Genomic DNA, 27,051 nt, shown 5'->3' on the forward strand with positions numbered 1-27,051 from the left:
AAACCTCCAGAATTAGGAGGTATTTAGGAAAAGTTTTTGTTTTGTTCATTCATGACACCTCAGTTTAAGTTCCATTTTGTTTCTTAGGATCTTTTAACCTATCTTTATTGGTTCTAGAACACAGTTAATAGATAACAAGAGTCAAAAATCCTACCCTATTCCGGTGTCTTTTGAGGCCCAGTTCTGCTTTTAACACAAGTCACGCAACACAGGGATGAAGATTGACCCATCCTTTGAAACAAGCGGTCAAAGCTCATGAGCAGGTGAGCCATTAGCTGGAGGGCAAACAAAGAAAACCCACAAACTTCCTGCCTGTAACTACTCTCTCCTTACTCCACAGTGGACCTAACTCTAAATTCAATGCTAGATCCCAGGATAAATCTTCCAAAGCTCACTGTTTTGTGGACTGAGAGACTAATTTGCTCCAGCTGAGCCCAGCTACTTACCCTCTTGACTCTAAGGACAGACACCTGTGGCACATCTTTTGCACTGGAAAAATGTGCCAGCCACTTGCTAGCTACTGACTGGGTCATGCGTACCTTGTCAAAGTGATTTATTTCACTTAAGATGTATAGATCCAAAATTACACAGCCCCAAGAAAAAAGAAAGCAATCATTTTATTCACTTGACACATGCTGTCTTCAGGAGAATTCAATTTGTAACAGTAGTTAATCGTTCACAAACAAAAGAATAGAGTTTGAAAAAATAACTCATTTGTTCCTCACAGCAGAGGATTAAGACATGGTGTACTGGATAACTGGTACAAAATACTTACTCTGTGGAAGTAATTTTCTTTCGCATGTTCTCTGGAAAACTTTTTTATCACTTTAATTTTCATTCCACAGTAGAAAACTGTGATTCTTTCCCTGCCTTCGTACTTTAGAAACAAGAATTATTATGCAGCACAGTCTGCTTCTCTCTCAACATGATCTTTTGAAATCATGACTAGTAGCTCTTATTTTAAGGGCACTCTTTTGCTGCAGTCCAGCTAGGGTGGATGTTTTCCACTTGACTACCTGGCTGGAATCACAAATGCTCTTTATGTATCGTGCACTCCGTGTCACTAGTAACAATTACAGATTTCCCCCAGGTTCAGGTGACAGAAGGAGCTACTGTTTGACTGTTGTGAAGTTACAAGTGTTGCCTGGTAAACACCACAAAAATAACTCTGGCCACCCACAACAACAGAGTTTCGGGGCACAGTTGTGGCCTGCAGAACAATTGCTGTGGGTCTCCCTGCAGCACCTGTCACATACTCCATGCTGCTTTTCCCCAGTGCCAAACTGCAGAAAGTTAGCTAGCAGTCCTTCACAGCGCTATTTTTCCATGGAAGCAATTGCTGAAGGCGTACAGTTATCCATAGGGAGACAGGTGGCATCACGCCAGGGCAGTCCCCGTACCGAAAGGGGACGTACCCAAGAAATCGCTTCGCAACCTTAGCAACACATTTGAACTGATCTTTGGTTCATATATGTTGTATACACACATTACACATTACACATACACATTACAGATGTATAATGGGTGCCACGTAACAGATGCAGACTGGACTGATTCGATTTGAAAAGGTGCTGTCCCCAAATGTCAGGCTGTGTGTTTCAGGGTGAAGCCGAGACCACGGCCTCCTACCTGCAGCTCCCCCCGCTATTCCCCCCCCCCCCCCCACCGGGGCACCCTAGCCCTGTCTCCCGCTCCTGCTCCCCCCTGTGTTAAACACCACGGCAGAAAGGCACCTGCACCGCAGCCGGGCCGCACCGCCCCCAGCCCGGCCCAGCGCCCCAGAGCGGGTCTACGGCCCGGCCCAGCGCCCCGAGGCGGCCCCGCACCGCCCCCGGCCCGGCCCGGCCCAGCGCCCCGAGGCGGCCCCGCACCGCCCCCGGCCCGGCCCAGCGACACCCCCGCGCCGACCTCCGGCCTAGGCCGCCGGCCCAGCGCCACCCCCGCGCCGCCTTCCGGCCTAGGCCGCAGGGGGCGGGCCAGGCCCTGCGCCGCTCGGCCAGGCGCAGGCGCCGCCGCCACCCGCCCGCCCGCCCGCTCGCCCGCCGGCGGCGAAAGGGGCCCGGCCGGGGACGGCGGCTCCATGTGCTGCCAGGTAGGTGCCGCTGCCGCGGCGGCCGGGCGGGCCCCGTCGGTGGCGGCTGCCGGGGCGGCGGCGGCGGCGGGGATCCCGCAGCCCCGGCGTGCCGGGGTGGGAGCGCCGGGCGGGAGCCGCACCGCGGCTGCCTGCGAGGGCTGGACCCAGGCACGGGTTGGCGATTATTGTCAACAAAATCCATCTTCTCCTCCTCCTCTCCTCCTGACAACCAAAGCATAAGAAACCCCCGAAGCCTTGTGTGCGCTGACGCCCGAGAGCTCCTCCCTTCCCCTGTGCGTAGGGGAGTAGGCCCGCAGCCTGAAAGGCATTTGTTCCCTTTAAAACAGGTAGTGGTGCTGTATTTTGCCCGGAGTGCGGAACTGGCAGGGCGGCGCTCCGAGACCCTTTCTGTACCGCGACAGATAACCTCGCTGCAGCTCTGGGAGGAAATTGTTAAGATTCATCCAAGGTATTTGGGGAAATTACTGCCGATGGCCACCAAAGTTTAACAGTTTACGTAAGAAATACAGATTCATCATATAGGGTAGAGCTGGAACATGTAAGAACAGAGATATGCCCTGCTCTTGTAATCTGAATGCTTTTTGACAAATTGCAGCTTATATAGCTTTATATATACACTATAAAAGCCTAGATCTGATAAATGTACCCCAAAGTTGGGCATAAGTAAGAAAGATATGTGACTTGTCATCCAGGAGGGCCGCTCTGGAAGTAACTCTGCATATGACAGTAGAATACCAACCGGCACTTGGTATCTATGGAGAAACGTGTGCTGTAAGACACGTTAGGTGTGCTGTAAGAATGCTTACTGTACCACTGCTTTTTGGGTATGTCAGCTGAGGAATTTCCATCTCAGGTTAAAGCTGAGGTAGCGTACTTGGTCCTGTCAGTAGTGAGTTTGATGCTCAGAATCAGAATAGCTGAGGTTGGAAAGGACCTTTGGAGATCATCTGGTCCAACCCTCTGCTCAAGCATATTCACCTGGAGCAGGTTTGCCCAGGACCATGTCCAGTCAGCTTTTGAGTATCTCCAAGCATAGAGACCGGCAACCTCTCTGCACAGCCTAATTAAAAAAAAAAAAGAAAAGAAAAGAAAAAAAGTTAGGACAGAGGTTAAGGCCCTCAGGGTTAAGTGCTGAATGCACTCAAGTTTCCGTAACTTTAGATTTAGGTGCCAAAGTCCTCCTTTAGGCACCACCCTTCTTCATTGGATCTACTTTCAATGGCTATGAAAAAAAAATCTATTTACCAGTGGTGGCTGTTTCCTAGTGAGAAGTTCCAAACAAATGTTAGATCAGGGGCCTCTTCTTCACGCGGAATCAGACCAAGTGTGTTTGGGGAGAAGAGACAGTAAGGAATGAGTGTATTTTATTTTGCAGCCTACATTACAGCCTATGTTACTGCTCCAGCTGGTGTCAGAAGCAGTAGCACCTTCGTTCAGTTTGCTGTAGTTTGCCAAATTCATCCTTTTATGAATGAGGACTCGGAGCAGTACATTTTGTCTGTGCAGTTACTTCACAGCGGCCTTCTTGGAATTGCTTCTGTTCCTAGCTTTTCTGGAAAAACTCAACATAATAGTAGGGCATTGACCACAGACTTCTATTCACATTGCAAATGGATATTCAAACTGCAGCTTGAGCATACTTGACAATGCTCTTCTGTTCCACCCATTTTCCTGAATGAGTTTACATGGTAGTGACATTAATTAGAAGCCATCCTTCTGATGAGCACTTCAGGTCCATAGTTGCGCTAAGTTCTTCAGTGACTTGCTTTGTTTTCATACAGTCCCTCCATTCAGGCTGTCCTCTGAATCAGTGCTACTGCGTTTCTCTCAGCCTGTGCCTTGCCTGTTTTGTCTGTTTGGCTGGTAGGAAATAAGATGATTTTTACTCAGGCCCTTTTGGCATACCTACCCATTTCTAGGTAAACAGTTCTGTGCAGTCTGTGCTACACTCTGTGCTTTCAAATAATGCAATTAGATGCCTGCATCTTTTAACGTAAAGTGTTGGCATTCTTTTCTGTCTTGCCGATGTTGTCCTCATTCTCACTGTATGATTTAACTTAGTCGTGAAAGAGACTCCCCACCTCCCCAGAGCTGTGGCCTGTCACAAAAAAAATCTCAAAGATGTGAGGACTAAGCAAATGTACAAAAGATCTTCTGTACATATCCATATGCCAGAAAACACTCTATATCTTCTCTCTCATCTGTTTTACCACTCCTTATCAATAGTGGATTTCAGATCTGTAACTACAAAAGACCAAAAGCCTCGTAAACTGTGAGGTTGTGCAAGAACAGCAACTTTTAGACCATTGAATCTCCATGACATCTTAGGAACAGCGTCCCGCATTACTTCTTGCTGTGGAAGAAAATTACTGTTCCAGCCAGCCAGACTGAATCAGGGGACATGTTTCCTTCGGATCCCAAATTGGATAGTTGGTATCCTCTTGAGTTACTTACTGATTTGTTGGAAGCTTCTGAAGAGGATCTTGTATACCTCAGTCGGTTTTGATGTTGTTCATAGGATGTTATGCCTGTGACAAACTCAATTCCTGACTTCTAAAAATTTTACCGAGTTAATTCCTCCTTACCTGCAACAATTAAATCCAAGAGTAGGAGCTGGATGTTTGTTATATATGATATTTTTAGAAGTCTGTTGGAAGCAGAGTTGCGTAAGTCTTGGAGGTATTGACCTCAGCTACCCTAGGCTGTGCACCAGTTTGTTGTTTAATGAAATCTCATGGTTAAATGCAAACACTCTATTTAGAAACCTATTTGTGCTCTTGCCAATCCCCCTCAGGCTTGCTGTCATCCGGGATCAAGTGATTTTTGCTGTTCAGCAGGAGTACGTGCTTCTTGGAGATCAGCTCCTAGTCCTGCACCCAGGAGACGAGGTTGCCATCATCCCACCAATTAGTGGAGGCTAAATCTGTCCAAAATCTCTTTGGAAGGTATCACTTCTTGCTTATTTTCCTATGGAGGATCATCCTGTGTTGAAATAGCTCATGGATTCTGTATAATCTTCCTTTTTTTGTTTAGGTCCAGAAATATGTGCATTTCCCCTTCTCCCCCCGCTTTTTTGAAAGAGTTTAACTTGTGCTTCCTGCTGGAGAGAATCATAATGCTGACCAGAAACTATAAGCTGCTGCACAAATAAATGATTAACACATATGCAGTAAATGGAAGAAGATTGCCAGAGAGGTCAGGCATCGTTTTGATTTTCGTTGTTAGGTCTTGTTATGCTTCAGTAGTTTTTTCTGGCTGACTGCAGACCTCCAGCTCGCCTAAGTAAGATAATAGTGAAACATTTTCACTGCCACTTTTTGAGAGAAAAAATATTAGAGAAAAAGAATTGTCTGCTGCTTTAACAAAAAAAAAAAGATTTTTTTTTTGTTTGTTGCTCTCAAAGGGACAGGTGTCCTTAGAATATTTTTATTTCTCTGCATGCTTTGAAGTGCCAGTCCAAGTGCCAGTCCAGGTATTTATTGCAGTTTGTTCCATTGCTGCTGCTCAGCATGCTTCTTTTGCTCTTCATTCTTTGATGAGCTGATGACTGGTTTCTACACAGAGAAGTTAGAAGTGACTCGTGTGTCACTGAAACAGGTTGATAGGATGAGGGTTTGAAAGGAAAACATATTAAACCTCAGGATTAGAACCCAAGAGTTCTTTTTCTTTATTATAAATCTCTATTTTAAACTCTGTTTGATCTCAGGATAAAATGGGGAAGGGGTTGACAGTCTTACAGATCTGCTGGCAAAACGGTCCATGCTGGTAGACTGTACTGTTAAACTGGGGCATTGGACTAGTTCTAGTTTAGTCCTACTGGGCCAGACTTTTGTGCCAGAAAGGAACTCATATGCATTAAAAAATAAAAGGGCATCCCTTGAGATGTGCAGTTAATGCTCTCTCAGCAAGTCTGCTGAAAAGTGAATTTGCCATATTTGCCATGGAGACTGGTCTCTTGTGGTGAGTGAGCAATGGTGCATGTTTTCTGAATACACTGGGGCATCAGTACTGGATAAAAGCAACTGGCAAATGCTAGTATTGCCAAAAACAACATCAGAATCTGTTTGGTTTCAGCCCTTCTAGTGAGCTATGGATGAAAGCAAAGATGTACCAAAAGATTTTATCAAGCTCAAGTCTGAAAAGCTCTCTGTGGATGAAGTGTCAGAGCTGGTCATTTCGCCATACTGCGGAGCAGTGTCTCTGTTCATTGGTGAGTTTAATAGCTCTAAGCTGGATCTCTGGGTGTGATAAAAACCTAAGAAATGGCACCCAGATTGCCCCACACCTCAAACTCGTGCTTCTCAAAAAAATACATTTCTGGAGTGAACCCAGGATATTTAGAAAACTCGCTCTGAATTATTTGGAACAAGACCATGGTAACTCTTAGGCAGTTGCATTGGGACAGGGTGGTGAAAAGCTTCCCTGCTGGTGGTGTTATCCTGTGGGCTCTGCAGAACAGCAGCTCTGGAACACAGAACTGCTTGGGAGTTACTCCCCCTTCCCCTTCCCACCTGCATTCAAGGTGGGACGTGGGTAGCTGTAGCTGTGCAAACCACAGGTGCTCCTCTATGGAAGCTGCTGCTGCTCAGACCTTGGTTGAAAGCCAAATACTCTAACCAATGTTCTGGGGGAGGTCAAGGCTAATGGTGCTCTCCTCTTGCTTAACGTAGATACGTGGTATAGGTCTTCAAACGTGAGCGCCACTGGGCTCCTAAATACTGAGCGCTTAAATGTTGCATGGGCAAATGCAATAACAGCACCTTATCAGTTGCCACAAAAGATACCCCAGCCTTGGGCATTGCTGACTGCAGACTGCCACAACCTGTGGACTAAATTCTGACTGGAATGTTAAAGACTTATCTTGGCTCCATAAAGCAATTCTTCACGCAAGACCAGGGGAGGGCGGTGTGTTTGCACAGTGCTGACCTTGGCCAGAATGGGAGATCCTTGGTTTTACTCAGTATATATTTGGTGCTTTTAGTTGATAACTTATTTCTGTTTAGGTACTACAAGAAATAATTTTGAAGGGAAAAAAGTTGTTCACTTAGAGTATGAAGCATACACTTCAATGGCAGAGACTGAAATAAAGAAAATCTGCAGAGATGTTAGACAGAAGTGGCCATCAGTCAAACACATTGCAGTGCACCATAGACTTGGGTATGTATGGTCAGACCCCATCCTTCTGAAAGCTGAATATCAATCCTTGGCTGGTGCTTGGCTGTGCGTATGCACCTGCAGGATGCACAGGAGTCTATATATTCTGTAATGCAGCAAATCTTGCTGCAGGATCAACCTCTCACTGCACAATTAAGTTTCAGAAATCTGGTCTTTTGCTTTTCAAAAAGTGTATGCTGGTAAGGTTTGCTGGAATCTACACTTAGCCTACATGAACCTTGGTACTGCTGGGTTCGTTTGAAAATGGGGAGAAGGGCTGGCGATTTCCTTGCAGGGAAGGGCAGGGTTGTTTTTTTAAGGCACCACTTTCTTTTTTTCTTCTCTCTTCTCTTGAAATGCTTTAGAATATCAATTTCTTTTTGTCAAATATAAGTCAAATTATGCCATAGGGGACCTAAAAGCTTAGAATATAGGGGCGGGGATGGGAATGGGAATTGCCAGCCATGCTGATAGGAAAACCTCGTCCCTAAGTCTCGGAGATCCGTCTTTTATTGGGTTTAAAACACAGAATGCTAGTCTCTGACGTGCTTCTGAGCTCTTCCTGTTCATCAGATTTCTCAATGAAATTAGCAGGGTTTGGAGAGTGTCACAGATGCCTATTTCCTTTCCTCTTGGCAGAAGTAACTTAGGAGGTGATCACAAAGGCTAGTATTAGCTCTGGCATGTCGTTTCTTTAGACTTCCTCTATAGTCAACATCAATCACTCAACAGAGTGTGATTTCTTTCAAGGGCGGCTCAAAGCACTGAAACTTAAGTTTTCCCTCTGAACTGTTTGCCAGAAGAGTCTTACTATAGAGGGAGACTTGGGAGGCAGCTTTCGGGAATATTGCCCTTGTGAGGAGTGAGACAAAACCCTGTGCTACTTCTCTTAACTCAGTTTGGTACATATAGCACACCGAATGAAAAAACTTAATAATTTGAAATTAGAATTTTTGAAAAATTAAATTTTAGTGCAAAATCCTTATAGTCTGAGGTGCTTTATTTCCTTTTTTTTCCACATATTTGTTTCCAAACTGAGAAGATTTCTCAGGCTTTCGGGAAAAAACTGGCCATTCCTGACTTGTTACTATTAATCAACCAGCTTCCAGTGAGTGTCCTATGCATTGTTACAAGTTAGCAATTTTGCCCTCTAAATTCATAAACTTTGTTAAGAAAGAAAGAAAGAAAAAAGGTTATGGCTGCTGGGTTTGTTTATTCTAAAGCATGGAATTTTCTCATCTGGTACTAATTTTGGTTGTGGTTTTCTTTCCTTTTGAAATTGTATAATCTTTTGGACATGGCCTGACACTTGCTCAGTATGAATGAGTCAGGAGAGTGTGTGGCCACAATACTGACGTGACGTGGCCACAACTTTTGGTTGCTCTTGGTGGTAAGCGTTAGCTAAAAGTGCTGTTGTTTCTTTCTCTTCCTAGCTTGGTTCCAATAACTGAAGCAAGTGTAATTATTGCGGTCTCCTCTCCACATAGAGCAGAATCCCTTGAAGCTACGAGGTACTGCATCAACACCTTAAAAGCATCCGTCCCAATATGGAAAAAGGTAGACTTGCGCCAAGTTTGGTTCTAGGATTGTGCCAGAGTCTTAAACAGCTGGGCTGGGGGCTGCTATTGTCTTTAGAGAAGGAGCTGAAGCATAATGGGCAGCAGTTGCTGCTGAGGGGACGCCTCTTTCTAGCACTAGTGGTTGTTCCTCTTACTGCTACCAGGCCCATCAGTGGCAGGAGGACACATGGAAGGCCATCCCTTGCCTATACGTCCCAACTCCTCTTAGTCTTAACTCTTTCCTGTGATGGGAATCATGGAGCCCTGAGCTCTCCTCCCTTGGGTGGCAAAGCTCACTTCTGCAGAGGCTTCTGAAAAAGCCATTAGTCAGCTTCGCTTTGGATGGCATTGCAGTTTGCAAGTAAAAGTAACGTTTCTGGTTTTTCCATTTTCCTCTCATCCATGTGGCCTTGAGTAAGCACAGAGTGTTAAGCAACAGTGCACATAAGCAGAGCAGCAGCACACAATGAAGGAATGTGCAGAGGTCCCAAAGCTAGTATGGGGACACAATAACGTGTGGAGAGCCTAGGTCTGGAAAGAGCCTTATTGCATAACCAGAGTGTTGCGTGCAAGTAATGAGCATTACCTCTGCCTTCTCTCCTAGGGAAAACTTGGCATGTGGTAACAAGGATGTTCTCTGAGTTACTGCGCAGTACAAAATGTTTTCCTAGATATCTCTGCTTTTCTGACATCTCTTTCAGGAGAATGGGGTTCTGTGGTCTCAGAAAGAGTAGTCAAGTGTTCAAAGCCCTGCTGAATTTGGGACTGATGTGCTGCTGGGTAGTAACTAATCTGTCCCAAATATGTCATACTCACTGTATTGTAGGCATTGATGTCACCTTTTTTTTTTTTTTTTTTTTAACATCAACATTTTATGTACACTTAAATATTCTCATTCCTACAAATGATGGTAGAGTAGCATGGCATCATGTAAAATGTTAGTTTCAGACATGAATGCTGTATGCTCCATGGTGTTTGCATCCTTTCTTCTAGATCTTTCCTGAAGTGATTTCTACAGAGGTGGGCCCTGCTGAAATTATTGGGGATCAGCCTAGGGTTCAGCCCAAGGTTCAGTGACTGCCCACATGGAAGTCCATATGTTCTAAGGATGCTGCCCTCTCTGCTTTCTGTTTGCCAGCTAAGTGCTGTGTAGCCCTGATGTGATCAGTAAATAATAGCAGGGAGATTGCTGAGTTGTTTGGCCTAGTTTTTGGCTGTATATAGCAGACTCCTACAATATTTCCCATTCTTTGTTTATATTTGCAGGAGATTTATGAGGACGAATATTCTTGGAAAGAAAACAAGGAATGCTTTTGGGCAAATTCAGAAAAATAACTATACTCTTTTAAAAATAAAGTATTACTGTTCCTAATGAGCATGCTGGTTTAGCTTTGAGTTGCTTTTATGGAGAATCTATATGTTTTTAGGCAGTAGTAATAGACATTTCAATATGAACAGTTTAATTAGGACTGAATGAAATGAATGAGTAATAATTAGGGTTTTTAAGTGGTCTTGATTTTCCTTTGAAATATCTCTTTGTATTTTTTTCATCTAGAGTAATTTAAAAAAAAAAATCTTCCCTAAAATTGTTGGTTGCAAGAGTTTGGTTACTCTATGTTATAAGGGCTTACTGCCTTTATATTGGTAATCTGTGCTCACTGTCTGCTTGGGAGGTCATAACAGGACAAATGTTTTGTTTGTTTGTTTGTGTTTACCTTAAAAAAAATCCTGAGTTTAATTTTATATGAATGCAGAGTCAGTCTGCAAGCTTTACACTAATGTGACATAGTTGTGATATGAAAGTTTCTTGAAGTAGATTAAACATTTTGGTACAGACAGAGGAGAAAATATAAACTATACCCCAGAGTTATTAATTTTTCAGTCGTGGTTACTTTCTGGTAGCTGTGCCTCATAGAAATATTTTTACCATGCAGCTGATAATACAAGTCCATCACATTAAAAAAATATGGACAAACCTTGATTCAAAGTTAGATCTAATACTGTACCAGCAACAAACTTGCATTAGCATTAACACGCAAACCCTTAACTACATCTTAATGATGTCTAGACATTATTTATTTTGAAGGAGCTTTTGTGGCTGTGTAATTCTATAGTGCTGCAGAAAAAAGCCAGCTTCTTTTACAAAGAGGCAACTCTAATCGGCTTTAGTAGTTTGACTTTAGGTGGGTTAGGATTCAAAGTCCTCAAAACATATTGGTTGTTCAATGGACAGGGAATTCTAGTATACTTTTTACAGTTTGTATTTATATTCACATTTAAACTTTTAGTACGGTTTTGTTACTGTTATGAAACCTACCTAAAGAGGAAAAAGACTGACACGGTATGCATGGGCTTCCACTGAAAACTATCGGCTGCTCACCAAAGAAAGATCTTTTCTTCATATTATCATTCTGTGCCATGATAGTGTTTGGATGCTCAAAGTCCCATTGTGTATGGCATTTTTACTAATGCTGAGGTAGTTTACTAATACTAAGGCAGTTTCTCTCTAACTATTATCAATGTAGACAAGGATGGCAAATGAAAGAGGTAAGGAGAAATAAAATGATTTGCTCAAGCTCATATGTTGTTACATCACACAACACTTGGGCCTCAGCTGTGTAATGCAATTCATTGTGTCTGCAGTGAAAATCTGCAAACAGCTTTTTGCTGCACAAAATAAAACCTGAAAAATAGGCAATGATATCTCCCCTCGCTGATAATTTCTATCAGTTTTAATACTTAGTGATGCTTGTTTTATCTGGATTAATTAAACCTTAGTATAATATAAAACTTCAGGCAGGATCATGGTTAAACTGTGCTTATTATCTTGCGTACTTTCCCTCAGTGGAAGTGAGAGAGAGCTCCTCTGCAGGACAGCAGCTGCTCCTTGCGTGCATGCACATATGCAGCCTCCAAACCATGTGGGCCTTATTATCTAGGCAGAGCTGAGCAAGTTCAAGGTTGAATTTCCTTTACTTTGGGTGTTGGAGAGAAGCCCTCTGCTATTTGAATGTCATTTTTTCTGGGAATTGTACAGAACCCTGACTACAGATCACTTCCTCAGACCAGTAATTTTTCTTTTTGTTAAAGTAACTAATACAGACTGTTTCCTGTTTTTTGCATTCATTTCTCCACATTAACTTATTTGCTGTTACCAGGCAACTAATGAGTGTGTTAATTTCAAACAAATATATGGCTAATTTGCCTTGTGGTGGATGGTTTATGAATGAAGTAAAACCTGTACAGTGCTTGTAAGCTAGTGCTGTGCTTAATACAGAAAAACAGTGGTATCTGGAGCAGTTAAATCAGCTTGAGGCTCTAGATTCAGAGGCAATTCCTGTGTTTCACTAATGCTTCTCTAGTGCTGCAGTCTTGTAGAAGACTTATCCAGCATGACCTTAAGTGCACCTTCCCCATCGGCAATGCAGCTGGGAAGGAGGGTGCAGAAAAGAAGAGAAAGAATAATAGTGTACTTCCCCACAGTGACTAGAAACAATGAATGGAAGAGATGTTGTACTGAGTCACAACTGAATGTTACAATGTGTGTACGCTGCCATGGTCAAAACAATGAAATGTCATTTTGTGTCCCTAGCTGTGCATGAGGCAAGTACTGCTTTGTTCTGGAACAATGATGTATCAGGATTGTGTAACTTTGGGTTCTTCAGCTGGCATCTAAAAGAGAAATGGAAAAGACCCCTAGGAGGGATGATGAGTATAATTAGAGGTAAAATGTATCTCACTGAAATTTAAGTACCTACTCCGAGCTAGTTGTTCAGGCCCCTTCTATAGGGCTCCCTGCTCTGCTAGGCAGATACTATCTTAAGAAGGCAAATTATTCTGTCCTATGATAGCTGCCTAAGACTATGTCTGGAACGATGCAGAAGTGCTTCCAAATTTCCAGGCCGAGGGATGATCTGCTTCTGACAGTGTGTCAGGGAGGGATGTGGTTGCGCGTATCCTGGTTTTCACACACACAAAACCAGGCTGCTGGTCAAAAAATGCCTTGTGTTCTGACAAGATCTGTAAGATAATGGGCAGCTGAAGATCAATATAAAACGCAGGCCTAGATTTGTGGGATGCGTCTAATTGTTTCTCTCTTTTGGCTATAGAAGGGCAAATCCCACCTGTATGTGGCTCTTCCTTCCAGCTGTGTGACAGCATGCCGCAGAGCCAGCGGCTCCGGGTGGAGACAGAAGTCACTGGGAACAGCCACTGTAGACCAGAGCATAGGTGTATGACTTCTGTAGATATATGCAAGCCAAGGTATATGGCGGGGAGGGAAGCAGAAGTCTGCAAAGCTAGAATTTGTCCTTCTGAGAAAATGACTTGGTCTTGGGCTGGCAATCTTTGAATATAGACTGTTGCTTTGCCTGGCCGAATGTCCACACATGACCATTGCATAAGTTTGAGTTTCCTGCCTCATAATATTTCATTTTGTTTTGCTCTCAAGAGGGGTCCAGACTGATGCATGCTATGAAAGCATTTACTGATGGAAGATTGTCCCGAACTAAACTGGGGGGCTGTGTTATAAGGAGCCTACCCAGGAGATGGCAGCAGAGAGACAGCTGTGCTGGGCAGGGAGCTCCTGGGGAGGCCGGAGCGCTGCACAGGTCTCCAGCTCACAGCCAGTCCAGCCCGTCTGCCCGGATTTGGGTTATGCTGGGAGATACAGGTGCTCACTTCTACTGTAACTCATGAAACTGCCACTGTTGCACTCAGTAATGAAGCCGTTAAATTACTCAATTCTAAATTAGTCTACTTTTGGCTTTTCTTTCAGCTCATGTTTCCTATAGCTGTTCAGGGAATTTATAGCTTCACAGAAATATTTCTGTAATGTACTCATCTGTTTTGTCACATAAGGAAGAGGAAATAGTACAACTAATTATAAACAAAGTGTAATGAAAGCAGATGCTATACCCTCAAAAAACCAAACCCCTCTGAAAACTCAATTTTAAGCTCTTCCAGTAAGGGTGTCCTGTGCAGTTACTTCAAGAAAGAGAGCGTTAAAAGAAGGCTGCTGACTTTAACTCAGCAGTGCTCCTTTGACTACCTTTGGCCTGTTCTTTTAAAGCAAATCAACCAACCACACAATTTAATCCTGCAAAGTATTACAAAAATTAGCTTCCTGATGTATTTTTCTAACAGTTCTGTTTTGAAAGTTCAATTATTTCTGTTACTTTAAGAGGAAGAGGTGAATCTATTTAAAAAAACTGCTAGCGCACCAATGCCTGTGATTACCTATGAAAAATTAAGAATATAAATAGATGAGGGCAGAAAGTTTGATTTAAAAAATAAGACCACTTTTGTGGAGTTGTGAAAATTACATACATGCAGTTGCCTTTAAAGGCAATAAAAAGTTGAGATAATTAACTATGTAGATTTTGTGAGATACATTTTACTACCTTAATTTTTTTTTTTTTAGTCTTCATATGCATGCTTTTGTTACTTTTTTTACATCTAAAACTGGGGTGTAATGCAGACAAGTCGCTATATAACGAATCTGGTTCTCAATTCCACAAAAGCTTTAAACTTGCTGAAAAACAGAACTGTATTCCTTAAGATTGGGGTCATTTGATTCTGTATTATGGAAGCGTTAAAGTTTGTAGCTGGAAAGTTTATCTACCGCTAATAAAGTATGGAGGAATTAAGAGGGGGGGGGAAAAAAAAAAGTAATCTCCATGAAAGTGGCTAGTTTTCAGGTGGTAGCTACTGTCATGACTGTCCACTATCTTCCCAGTCACAACCAAATTCCTCCCTCCCTTCCTTTCCCACCAGTCTCCCTCCGAAATGCTGCGTTCTGCTTTTTCATTGTACGGTGAAGAACAGCCAGAGTTGTTGTCAGGAGATGCCACTACAGACTATATGAGTGGAGGGCATGGGGCTGGCAGAATAGATGCAAGTGAGGTGAGATAACCACATGTGTATATGAAGGCCTAGGCCTGGTGTGGTTTTATCATCAATAGATGTGCATTCAGAGCTATCCGGATATAGGTATTTTGCACTAATGTGAACTGACTTATACTACAATATAGCTTATTAGTGGTGTTACAACCTGCAAGAGTTTAAATGCAGCTTCTTTGTAAACCTAGCAGAGTCATCCCTTTAGGGTTTTCCCTGTGTGCTAGTGGAACAAAGGTGTATTTGGCTCCATTTCAGGTAGCGCTTTTTCAGTAGCATTTCTTCCCTTCAAAGTGCTATTTAAAAATAAATGACTCCATGTTCAACAGTATTCTTGTTTTTATTGTAGTAATGCTGTTAGGCCCTCAGGTAGGCACTAAACAGAGTCCCTGCTCCCATGGAGCTTACACACTAGCTTTCAGAAGTCTCTTGTACATCCCAAATCTACATAGTCTCATAGGAAACTAACTCTAACAAGTTAGGACTTGATTCTAGTACTTCAAGAAGTCCGCAACTAGATTCAAGATCAGAATCAGATCTATTTATAACTTGAACTTGCTGAAGTTATTCCTGACTTCTCTTGCTGCAAGCACAAACAAAAGCACATGCTGAAGCCTGACATTTCAGAATATTATTTCATCTGTAACATGCTGTTTTAAAAAAAAGTAAAACTAAAAAAAAAACCCTTTGAGCATAATACAAAATATACATCATATTTCCAGCATTATTTGCAGCTGTGCCAACTCAAAAGTGCAATAAACTTGCCCATTACAAAAACTGAATTAGCCATTTAAGTATTAATCATAAAACACAAATAAAACTACTAACCTTAAGTGGTTAGGTGATGGATACAAAACCTTACCCAGTGCTGTGCCTTCCCTTTGTTAAGGGAATAGTATCGTTTCCAGGCAAAGGCAAAAGTCTTGTCTGGGACAAAATAAAACCCAGTGAATCCAAGTGAATTGAATCACTGCTGCCTACTTGATGAATTGTTAAATTCTGCAAAAAGTTGGGTGTGGGATACAGACCTGTACCTTCTACTTAAGGCAAAAGAGGGAAATCTGGCTGAACGCCTAAGTTTCCTTGTGAGCAGCACCAGAAATGAAAGCTGCTACCATCTGCTCCATTGTGAAGTTCCCTCTCTGGCCTGGAGTGCATGACCCTAGTTATGTAGGAACTTCCCACACATATGGGTGTACGGTTTTGCTTTTTTCCTCCTCAAGTTTATACAAGAATTGAGGCAGACAATTTTTTAACCTTTACTTTTAGAGCGTTTGCCCTCTGGGTTCGTAACCACAAATCAGGAGCTTATTCTTGAAATTTACAGAATTGCTACATTTCTTTATTTTTTAAATAATTGTTTTGGCCACAGACTCAGCTGGTGCCAACAACCTTGTTAGACAATCAAGATCAGAATCCAGATTGTTTTTCAGAATGTTTAAAAAAAAAAACCCAAAATTAAAACAAAATATTTCATAGATATAAATCCAAAACACACATAAGATGATTACACTGAGCACAAGCCAGGTACCATTGTAAATGAAGCTGTTATTTGCTAAAAAAAGGTGGTTGGCTCCTGACTGATCACTCTTTACTGATTAAAAAGACTAACTTTTAAGCATGCTCAAGTCTCATTTTTTTGAAGAGCCCTTCAGAAAATAATTTTAAAGGTGCCTAGGCATAATGAAGAACTAGCTTGCGGGAAGACAAGGCCTGAGGTTCTAGTCAGTTAGGCACATTTAAATATTTTACTCTTCAAGTGAATCGCCTGGGAGTCGCAAACAATCTTAACTGTAAGTCATAAGTCAGCATACATAAAGACAACACACACATCTTCTCTCACAACAGATTATTATTGCCAGCCATGAGAGTGGAAGGCAAACAAAAGGCCAATTACCTTGACTGTTACCTGTCTTAAGAGCAGGGGCCTTCTTGAAACTGAGCCTGCATTACGACAAAGGCAGTATAATAGCATGTGATGAATTTGAGGTGTGTGTTAGTAAGCAATACAAAGTCACCCAAGTGTTGTGCAGTTAACAGCGCTCTTTTCAGAGCAATACAGTACTTTACTGTATAAAAGGTAAGTAAGTAAGTTAACTTCTTCAAAACATGGAGACATGGGACCACATATAACATAAGAGGTACGTAGGTCATGCTGAGCTTTGTTCTCCTGCAGGGCACTGAGATGCTAAAGGAAAAAGTGCTGTACCCAATTTATAGAGCTTAGATCTTCACTCTCCTCTGGCCTAACAGCAGCTTACTTCTTCAGTCATCAGCCCCTCTAACTCGAACTTCATGCACTTCTGCTTGCAAAATCTTCCAATACAGAATTAAAGGCAAGAGCTTGACCCTTTTCCCTATTTATGCCAAAAGCCAATTTGAAGTCAGAGGGACTGCTAGTTCAAAGCCCAGTGTAACAGTATTGGTAGGTCTTCTCAGGATGAAATTTGAAAACCAATTATAACAGTGCAGAGAACACGCTGTAAGTGATTATGAAAGACAGTATGCAGAAGGCAATTATATGTATCATTTGGCAATATTTTTCAAAAACAATATGCTTCAGTAATTTAATTGTGACCTTAGTGCAAGGAATATGGTGATCTTTTGGAACAATATGCCCATCCAGTCGTCCCGTAACACATGGATAGACATCTTCATACACAGTTCCCATTTTATAGTTTATAGATTAGTTAAGACAAAAGTTTGCTGGTGCAAATCATTTCTCTAAAACAATAAGGCTGGAGCTAGTCAATGATAAATTGAATTTTCTTTTCCCAGGCTGGAAACAGTATTCACTGCACATTCATCATCAAGTTAATAGAAAATGTCCTTTACACATATGGTACTTGTCAACTCAATTATGAACTGATGCTATCCCACAATACTGTGAAATAAATTGCTCTGTTTCACTCTGCAGTGGATCAGGAGAAGGGCTGCTGGCACAAAATGTTACTGTAAACTCCGGACCTGCCAGTTCTAAGGGCTAAGTTTGTTTGAAAGGCAAAAATATACAAGAAAAGGCACTATAAATCATTTTTGGAAAAAAAAAAAAAAACTGTCCTGCAGTTACTCTTACAATAGAGTAGAATCTGTAAAATATTTTTATCTATAAAAAAGACACTTTCATTAAAAATGTTTAAGTGTTATTAAACTTTAAGGCATTCCAGCTGAAGAACTGACTGGATCACAACTACTGTTGGTGGCTCAGATGTCTTTTCTTTATCCCTATTACTCTGCATCATCAGTCCTTGTCCTTTGTGAGTTCTGTAATTTCATCAATATCTTCTATATCCTGTGTCATTTTTTCATATTGTCTCTTGAAGAAGCCAAGCTGTAAAAAATTTTAAAATAACATATCATATCATATGAAAACTAGCTATCCGTTAGTATAATTGCTAAAATAGGGTATTTACAAGGGCCATTTATTTAGTTATTTGCAGCTACATTTCTCAGCTGAGCAAATAGTATGGTGGTAGAAAATGCGAATGTGTGTGTATGTACACGCATACGGTGTTTAATTATTTGTTGAACTTCCTTAACTGTAAAATGAAAAGAGCCGGGACGTAAAGTGCCTGGCACAACCAAATGCCACAACAGCAGTTGTCTCTCTTCCAAAATACAGGGGCGTGAAGACCTCTCCAAGCTGTTTTGGTGGGGCAGTGAGCTGTTTAAACACCAATGCCCTAGCACACAGACGTACTTTTCCCTCCCCTTGAAGTAGGTATTCTTTGTAAGCCACTTCTTGCCATAGCCCTTCTCTGTTTCTTTTTGTCTGTTTGGTGCATACTTTCTCTCCTTGGTCTCCCCTACTCCCCAGCCTTGCCCACCAGGAATATCGTGGGAGTGTTCAGAGTCCAGCTGGTGAGTTGTGGAGGGATGCAGCCAATGTCAAAAGACAAAAATGCCACTGTCCTTGCTTTTAGCCATTGGCAAGCCATTTAACACCCTCATGTGCCAATTTCTTTGGCTGCTCATTTCAGTAGTTTTTCTCTCAGAATTTTTAAAGGTACTTCTAAACGCTACCTCCAAGGTATAATACCAATACAGTATTATTCTTACCACCAAACTGCATGTGCAGTTTTGTGCAGCACTAGAGAAAGATTCCAAAGACAATAGCCCAAGTTCATTTATGAAGAAACATTCTTTTCTGCTTTTTTTTTTTTTGCAAGAATGTAAACACCTACTTACTTTCCATAAAACAGCAACCAACACTAAGAGCAAAAAGAGTCCAGCCAATATACTGCCAATCACAACACCGACTGGTATCTCAGCTTTCTCATCAGGCTTCATTATCGTAACTGGGATCTGAAAGCAGAAAGATTTGTGTGTTATGGATTAGTGTTAACAGCATTTAAAGTAGGTTTTTGCAAACCAAATCCTTTCCTTTACTTATCGAGGATAGCTGGGCTGTACACATTCCAGAATCAAACACAGTTGGAGCCCTTAGACTAGTGTCCACTGGTGCCCACAGGTACCCATTTGCACCTCTGTAGCACACAGGATTTATCCCTTTTAAGGATTAGGGTCCCTCATCGCTGTTGGCCATACACAGGGAAGAGAAGCAGTCACTTCCTAGCAGTTTCCTGCCTTTTCAGTAAAGGGAATCTTTCGGCGTTGTCCCCGTACTGCACAGACACACCGTAACTAGATAAACTGGACATGCTTAAACACAGACTACAGGCTGGGAACAGAATCATGTAGATCCACCATCTGCTCAAAACAGGCTTCCACTATGTCAGCTAGAGAAGGACTATTTCAAACTGGCTGTTGTTAGAGCTGATTATCTGTGGTGGCCAGCTGTGAGAAGGCAAACTAATCATGGAGTCCACACACTATTGTATGCTCATGGTGAATGCTGACGTTTCTGCCCTTCCGCCAGGCAGGTCCTCTGTCTCTTTTGCCTGCTCTTTTGACCTTGGAAAGGCACTAGCAACTTGTTAGATCCTCCCTGCCCTTCACGTTAACACGTGTTCTCCTCAGATAACTGGCCTGAAGTTGCAGTAAGATGTATGGGTCAGACAGGAGTATTTCTAACAGACCTATGCTTCTCGCTGGTCAGAAGAACTACAATCTATACCAGAGAGCTCCCAGAACAGTATATAGTGCCTGGAAGTTAGTTTTCAGGTGTTACCGTATGTAGTAACAGTGCAATGAGTTGCATTGAGTATGACCAACTATATGGTTGCATGCAGCATAGCAGCTCAAGGAGATATTGGCCTAATATTTATGAACCGACAAATCTTTGGATTTAATTGTGGAATAACATTCATTTAGCATGAAGATTTTTTTCCTTCCTGAAACATGATAAAAGAAGTCAGTTTACTTTCTCAGGGTTGCTTGCTCAGTGCATTTGTCTGGCGTAATTTAATCTCAAGCTTTCCGGGAAACTTGCGCTGAACTGACATCTCAGTGATTTAAGTCATTCCTGCTGGAAGGCTCTAATGTTGTGCTAGGTGTGGCCATGTGTATTCATTTCACAGAGGGCGGCTTTGTGTATTTTCTTACAAAATGGCTGTAATGATGATTATAGCAGGTTAAAAAAGTACTGTCCTCCAGCTGGCAGTCCTTTCTAACTTGGAAAAAACTCTGAAAGCTCGTACATAAAAATATCTAAGCAGCTTCTCCACACAGCATCACAAGATAATATCAATTCATTTGGCTACATTGCAACATAGGTCATCCAAATTAGAAGAGCCAATTTCACATGTGCGTGCAGCCTGTCTAATAATATTTTCTCTATTAGATTAACAGTGAAGAGGCACAATTTGAGAGGTAAATCTATGCCTAAGATAATTATGACCAAATGTCTTCCTTAAAGTCTGTGGTCAGTAAGACACCATGGCTGGAATTCACCTCATCTAACATTGTATCTAAAATATAGACCCTTGGCTTCCAACAAAGAGGAATAGGCTCTTTTAGAGCACAATTCGCCTTACCTATTTTTAGCATCCTCTTTAAGATGAGAGGAATTGCACCTCAGAAATACCTCTTCGTTCAATTGATTAGGGTTTATAGGAGGGCAAACTCAGATGTGAATGACTAACGTGGATATCAAGTTGGATGAATCCTACCACCCCAGCTGATCATCTGAAATAGCGTAAGTAAGGCAAACAAACCCAGAGTTGCTACTGCACTGTCCTCTGCCCAAGAGAGTGAGAAGAGGCAAAGAGTGGGCATGATTTCTGGCCTAGAAGAAGTATATGCAGTGCTGGGTACTGACTGCATTGCCAAAGTGCTGAAAGAAACTATCTATCTGCCCCAAGTAGTATTTAACGATGCCCTGCCCTTCACCAGGTGGTAAATTTGCTGTGACACTCTGAATTTTTACAGGGCGAAAGGTTATCAAGTAAGAGTCAGCGTGTAGACTTCATCAAAATAAATTTTGTTATTTAGGAGCTCTGCAGACAACTTTCAGGGTCTCTTCAACTGCTGCCTCAGAGCTGTAAAAGTCCCAGCTGCACATGTTTCAATGGCTGACTGAAGAATTACTTTTTACTTGTCCACTGTCAATTTAATCAGGAGTCACTTGAAAGGTTTAATTCTAGTTCTCCTGAAATCACCAACAGAACTGCTAGTACTGCAAAAATTAGCACTGTCATGGTCCAGCTGTGGAATAATGTCCAATAATAGATGGTTTACGAGCTACCTAAAAGGCCTGTAGAATTAACTGGAATATTGAAATAGTGTATAAAGCAGTTTCATCTCCTAGTAGAAATAAAGCCACGTCATAAAGCTCAGGGCCCTCAGCACACTTCCAAATACTGTCATGTTGGTCTTCTGCAAAATCATGGCATTATTTTCAGAACTTCAAATATATTCCTTTTACTTCTTCAGGAACTGGAGATTTCCCTGAACACAAATGGGCTCTTTAGAGACTCTTCACAAAAAGTGAGTGATCCATGAGAAAATAATGACAAAAATAGTACTGAATTATAGCATTATTTCTACTTTGAGAGAGGTCAATCAATAATTTTCTGGGTACACATTTAACTGAATTTTCCACTGTCTATGAAAGGGCTATGTTACATACCCTCACAGATATTTGACTCCCTTACAAAGCTGCAGTTTGGTTTTCAAAGGCCTTGATTATTTCTATGGATTAAACAGGCTGGGAAATCCTATAAAAATAAAATTAAACCCAGTATTGCAAATGGAAAAATGTTACTCTCAAGAGAAAGAGGTTTGTTTTTTTTTTTATTAAAATAGCACCGTAATAGAAAAGTATTTTTCAAGTGCTGTTTATGTTTGTAATTTAGCGGGTGGAGTCCTTGGGAGAAGGATTCCAAACTAAAAAAGTGGTGTTTTAGTGACTTTTCCAGGGATTACCTGTCTCTCATTGTCCGTTGTCCATATTACTGCCATTCCATATTCAAAAATACTCCACAAAGTTTTACAATGGAGATTTAAGTATATTTGCTGGAGAGCTGTGCCAAACATCTGTTTACAACTATCAAACCAAATACACTTCCACAAGTAAGACTATAAATCAGATTTGCTACAATATTTCCCAGAGCTCATTTACCTAGGGCAGTTATTTCTTTTGCAGAAAGAAGTCCAAATTTTGATTTTTTTTAAGAAAGCAAGAAGAGGAAGCGGAAGTGAATTTCCGAAGATTTAACTGAGTTTTGTTCATAGTTTTACAATATATTTGAGATCTGCAGATTTTATCTAAGTATATATAACAATAATTAGCTGAAATTAAAACATTTTAGTATCTTAAAGAAGCATGTATATAGCCAAAGGATACTTTAGTTCAACATATTCAAATGTTATCGGGGTGTAATTTGCTATATACTTCTCAGTGACACTGAATATTAAACATTATCATTTTAATACACTAAAAATTAGAGAAGTTAAATATCTATTTATCCATCACTTACAGTTAGGGTATTCTCTCCAATTACAAATAACTTAGGGTTATGCGTATCAATTTCTGCCTCTGCTGAGAGTTGTAATGTCTGGAAAGTTGACTGAAAAAGAAGTTACAAAGAAAAAAAAACGTGAAAGTCCATTAAAGGGCGAATCAAACAGAATATAGATATCCTAAAAAAAGTCTCCTGTATTGAAATGAAGCCTTCAGAACCAGAAAAAAACACAGCATTGAGAAAATTAAAATGATCTTTCTTCTTAATGGTCTGGAGCTAATGTTTCTACGATAGCAATAATTTATCAGTAATCCAGATTTAATTTTGCTATTTTTATTTATTAGCAATGAAACTTAGGAACTGGATCTGCTTCTTCATCATATAGTTTACAGAATCACAGAATGGTTGAGGTTGGAAGGGACCTCTGGAGATCATCTAGTCCAACCTCCCTGCTCAAGCAGGGTCCTCTAGAGCACGTTGCCCAGGATCGTGTCCAGGTGGATTTTGAATATCTCCAGGGAAGGAGACTCCACTACCTCTCTGGGCAACCTCTGCCAGTGCTCTGGCACCCTCACAGGAAAGGAGTTTTTCCTCAGGTTCAGCCAGAACTGCCTGTGTTTCAGTGTGTGCCCGTTGCCTCTTGTCCTGTTGCTGGGCTCCACAGAGAAGAGTCTGGCCCCATCCTGCTGACACCCTCCCTTCAGATACTTGTACACTTGATCAGAATCCCCCCCCCCCCCCCCCCCGTCTTCTCTTCTCCAGGCTGAACAGGTCCAGCTCTCGCAGCCTTTCCTCAAGCAAAACAGAAGAATCCGATTATATATACATCTTTATAGTTATTTCAAAGCTTTCAGTGCTGTTAACTGTGAAGAGCTGGGAGGAAAAAAAACCCAGTGAGAAAGAGAGAAACGAAAAGCAAAAGACAGATGAGGACATAGCTCCAGCCTTTGAAAGAAATGGAATCTGAATGTTCTTTCCCTTCTTTTCCCACTCACCTCTATCCAATGCTTCTCTGGTTTTCCTCATTTAGTTTTTCCTGTCACTGTCTATTCCTCTCCACTGTTCAAACTCTGACATCACTCCCTCAACTTAAAGCAGAAGAAAAAAAATCTAAGCCAGTTCCCATTTAGAAGGGGACCTTGTGCCAGACACCACTTCCTTCTGCAACTCTGTCCAAGGCAGAGGAGCACAGCTGTGCTCGTGCTGCCAGTTTAGCGCTGCTGTTCTCCATGTGACACTCCCACGCACAGCAGCCACACAGATACCCATTTCCTAGAATACCACAGGAAACCTCTTGAAGTTCATGGGGAAATGTGAGCAGCACTGCCAGCATTGCAAACCGTACCAGAGAAGCTGTCCCAGATGCAATGAACGCTCTGTCCTTTCGCCTCCTGAATCATCTCTCTGCAGTTGATTCTAACAAACCTACAAACACTGGCAGGGCCTGATACAGTTCACTTGACAGTGGGAACATGAGCTGCCTTGAATCCAATGTGCTGCCAATGTGCTGGAATGACCACCCATGCAGTGCACAGCTGTATGCCCACGCTGTGGCCCTCTGTCCAAATATTCTGTCCTGGGCTGCTAGATAGAGACTTGCCCGATCGCTATTCAAAGTACTTTGTTAATTCCCAAGCATATCTTTCTTTGCTTTGTTTTGCAAGTACCAGCAAGCCTGCTATCCTCCTCTTGGACAATAGCTGATTGCCATTAAATAAAAAAGCTAATTATATGCATTGCTGGGTGCCTGCAAGGTTTTTTGCACTGAATATTGACAATTAAATAGAAACTAACAAAATGGGAGGTAAGAAGAAAATTGTGACATGTAATCTTCCCTTCCCACCTCCCAGTGGTAAACAAATTATTTCCAGTCAATTTTTTCCAAAAGTAGCAACCTTTTATTCAGATCTCTCCCTTCCGTGTACCTCACAGCACTATTCCAGTGTTCCTGATCCAACTGATTTGAAAAATACATACTTCAAAGACAGGCAGATGCCTTCCTTCAGACACTAGCATAAGTATATTACATTATCAAACTGACCTTTTCCTTTTTAAAAGCAGAATGCTGAAGCTGACAACAACCCTGCTGCTAAATGTCAATACCTAGTTGTAAGATTTGGCAGACAGACTACTGAGACTGCATCATGTTCCTGATGCTCTAGACAAACCCAGGACTCTTATGACAGTTTGGTTGGTTGCCTAGCTGAGAGGCAAACATGGTCTCATTTCAAAAGTCTGGTAATTCATGATGAATTATATCCTGGCAGACACAGGGTGATTTAAAATGGGATAGTCGAGATATTATTGAAGGATATTTTTAAGCATCCTACAGGATGCTCTTTAAGCAAGGACTGTTTCCTTGACACCAACTCTAATAAAAACAACAAAATCCATAAAAAAATTTCCACACCTTGTCTAACAAATACAACTGGCAGCACTAACAAGCTTTTGATATTTTATTATGATTTAAAATGATCGCTATGTAGGCTATGACGTTCAAAAGCTAAAAGAAACATTATTTTCCAGACTATGACTACACTGTACTGCTGTCTCACATTCAGTTTTATGGAAACTCTTGTTTCTGGCCCTTTGACTGAATTACAGTCACAGCAAGTTTTTTATTTTATTTTTTTTTTCTTTTTCCCCCCAGCTATGAAGATCTGCATTATCCCAGCATTTTCTTAGGTTTTGTCCTGGACTACAGCTTATCAGCTCCGTTATGCAGGCTCACTACTTATTTTATGTAACTTTTCAATCTGGAAAAACAGACACAATAATGTGAATTAAAGGATGGTCTTCCTATATGGGAAAGGTCTCTTCACCTAAGTTTCAAAAATGTCAGAAACTTTGAAATATTTGGATATCGGTTCATTCATGAAAACGCAGTTGATACTCACAGCAGCAAAGGTTCCATTCCAGATTCTGGTGGACACATTCACAAAATACTCCCCCTTCAACATAAGCTCTTCCAGTTTGCATGTGATGGTACTGCACTTTGCGTTCTTACAATTCTTCCAGTGAAAACAGCAAAGAGAGGCAACAGTGTGCATTAAAGAACATACCTTAAAAAATGTTCTTTTAATGATAAGATTTTTTACACTAGCCTGTGTGTGCATACAAATTAAGAGCTTGCAAGCTTTGAACAAGCACCTTTCCTTCTCTCTATGTCTGCAAAAATACATCGGCTCTACTCCTGCATGGTTAGCGAGGAACACCATCACTGCCACACCGCTCCCCACAGGTACAGCAATGGGCTCGTAAGGATCAGATCTGTGCCCCTGTCCTACTGCACTACAGTGCTCATTTTTACTCACCAGTTCTTTGGAAGCTCTTAAGTTCTCTTTCTTGAAAGCTGCAGAATAAGGTCTTTTTCCTATTTGCAGTGGATTTATCTGAGCTTGACAAGTAACACCTCTGGCCTAGAAAAGATGGCAGAAATTAAATTAGATGACATCATACTCAGGAGTTTATAGTCATCTTATCAGAGTAATATATATTTTTGTGGACAGATGTTGGCAGTCACTGCTGACCGCTGACTTTTGGAGGCTAGATTGTGAATTATATAATACTGGATACTTTTGGAAAATAAGAGACTGAACGTGTTTTAGGTCAGAATTAAACTGCTCTTATGGTAATATTTTTCCCCTAGAGTGACCTGAAAGTTTTGTCCTAATCTAAAAATTTTATTTTTACTATACTCCTCTCAGCAACTTGGAAAAGGACCTAGTTGAAGAGTTCCAGGGTCGCATGAAAAGTCAGCTGCAAACCATAAACTTCTGCCAAGTACTAGAGTAGCGTACTGCTGTCTTGGTCATCCTCCCCCTTCCCTTTGTGAAGAGAAGAAAGGGCAGAGATCCTCTGAATCTCAACCATACTGTGAAGGAAATAACTGATGTATATGGTGCTGGTTAAACCCCCCAAAATACAGCAGTTTATATAATTAAGTTCTTCACCGGATCTGTGTCTACTGCAGTTATATACATCAGTGGGTTGTCTTTATTGGTCAGTTCTGGAAGATGGATTTTTACAGATGCCCTCTTTACTGGAAAACTTCCTGTTGTTACCTGCAAAGCAAATAATTCATAATTAATTCAGGTAGTTATACTCACATAAGTAAGAATTACTCTGTATAGCAAGAAAATCAGAAATTCAGGATGACAAAGAAAGAACTGGATTCCTTTTGCAGCAATCTTTTTTGTATCAGTACACTTACTGAAATAGTAATTGCATTATACCAACACTACAAGCAAAAAGTATACTATATAGTTTCAGGTCCTAGACTATTTCCGTACCAAGCTCTTACTAGCTGCACAAAATACCTTTTGAAAACTAAATATTCTGCCACAGCCAAAATGCCTATTATTTAGTCCCTTAGCATAGCAGTTACATAAAATGTAAATGGGACATAATTTAAGTTTCTCCTACGTTGTACTGGGACGAACATTCTGCAACAAACGCTGTGATCAGTCTAGTTCTTGCA

The 27,051-nt window shown here is 41.4% G+C and overlaps 2 protein-coding genes across 14 annotated transcripts in view; one reads left to right on the forward strand and one right to left on the reverse strand.

The window, feature by feature from the left end:
• Nucleotides 1-4,889: 4,889 nt before the first annotated feature.
• The window catches only part of LOC138060862 (molybdopterin synthase catalytic subunit), a 29,674-nt gene continuing 7,512 nt past the window's right edge, over nucleotides 4,890-27,051 (forward strand). Inside the window, exons 1-6 of one of the 12 annotated variants that reach the window (XM_068926436.1) lie at nucleotides 4,890-5,040; nucleotides 5,129-5,290; nucleotides 6,170-6,305; nucleotides 7,099-7,252; nucleotides 8,683-8,806; nucleotides 10,075-10,184. In XM_068926436.1, coding sequence (XP_068782537.1) covers nucleotides 6,185-6,305; nucleotides 7,099-7,252; nucleotides 8,683-8,806; nucleotides 10,075-10,143 — 468 coding nt within the window. In that variant the 5' untranslated portion in view covers nucleotides 4,890-5,040; nucleotides 5,129-5,290; nucleotides 6,170-6,184 and the 3' untranslated portion in view covers nucleotides 10,144-10,184. Of the gene's footprint in view, nucleotides 5,041-5,128; nucleotides 5,291-6,169; nucleotides 6,306-7,098; nucleotides 7,253-8,682; nucleotides 8,807-9,801; nucleotides 10,185-21,540; nucleotides 21,595-22,252; nucleotides 22,838-23,333; nucleotides 23,527-25,221; nucleotides 25,243-27,051 lie in introns of those variants that run through there. The other 11 variants (XM_068926438.1, XM_068926429.1, XM_068926431.1 and 8 more) reach the window with 11 other exon arrangements.
• LOC104146839 (integrin alpha-2) overlaps nucleotides 15,028-27,051 on the reverse strand; it is a 72,416-nt gene continuing 60,392 nt past the window's right edge. For both annotated transcript variants that reach the window (XM_068926427.1, XM_009679077.2), the window contains 6 exons: nucleotides 26,525-26,635; nucleotides 25,886-25,990; nucleotides 25,469-25,582; nucleotides 22,587-22,676; nucleotides 18,895-19,011; nucleotides 15,028-18,037 (listed from right to left, as the gene is read on the reverse strand). In XM_068926427.1, the coding sequence (XP_068782528.1) occupies nucleotides 17,948-18,037; nucleotides 18,895-19,011; nucleotides 22,587-22,676; nucleotides 25,469-25,582; nucleotides 25,886-25,990; nucleotides 26,525-26,635 (627 nt within the window). In that variant the 3' untranslated portion in view covers nucleotides 15,028-17,947. The remainder of the gene's footprint in view (nucleotides 18,038-18,894; nucleotides 19,012-22,586; nucleotides 22,677-25,468; nucleotides 25,583-25,885; nucleotides 25,991-26,524; nucleotides 26,636-27,051) is intronic.

The sequence above is a fragment of the Struthio camelus genome, chromosome W (assembly GCF_040807025.1).
Source record: "Struthio camelus isolate bStrCam1 chromosome W, bStrCam1.hap1, whole genome shotgun sequence".
Lineage (NCBI taxonomy): Eukaryota > Metazoa > Chordata > Aves > Struthioniformes > Struthionidae > Struthio > Struthio camelus.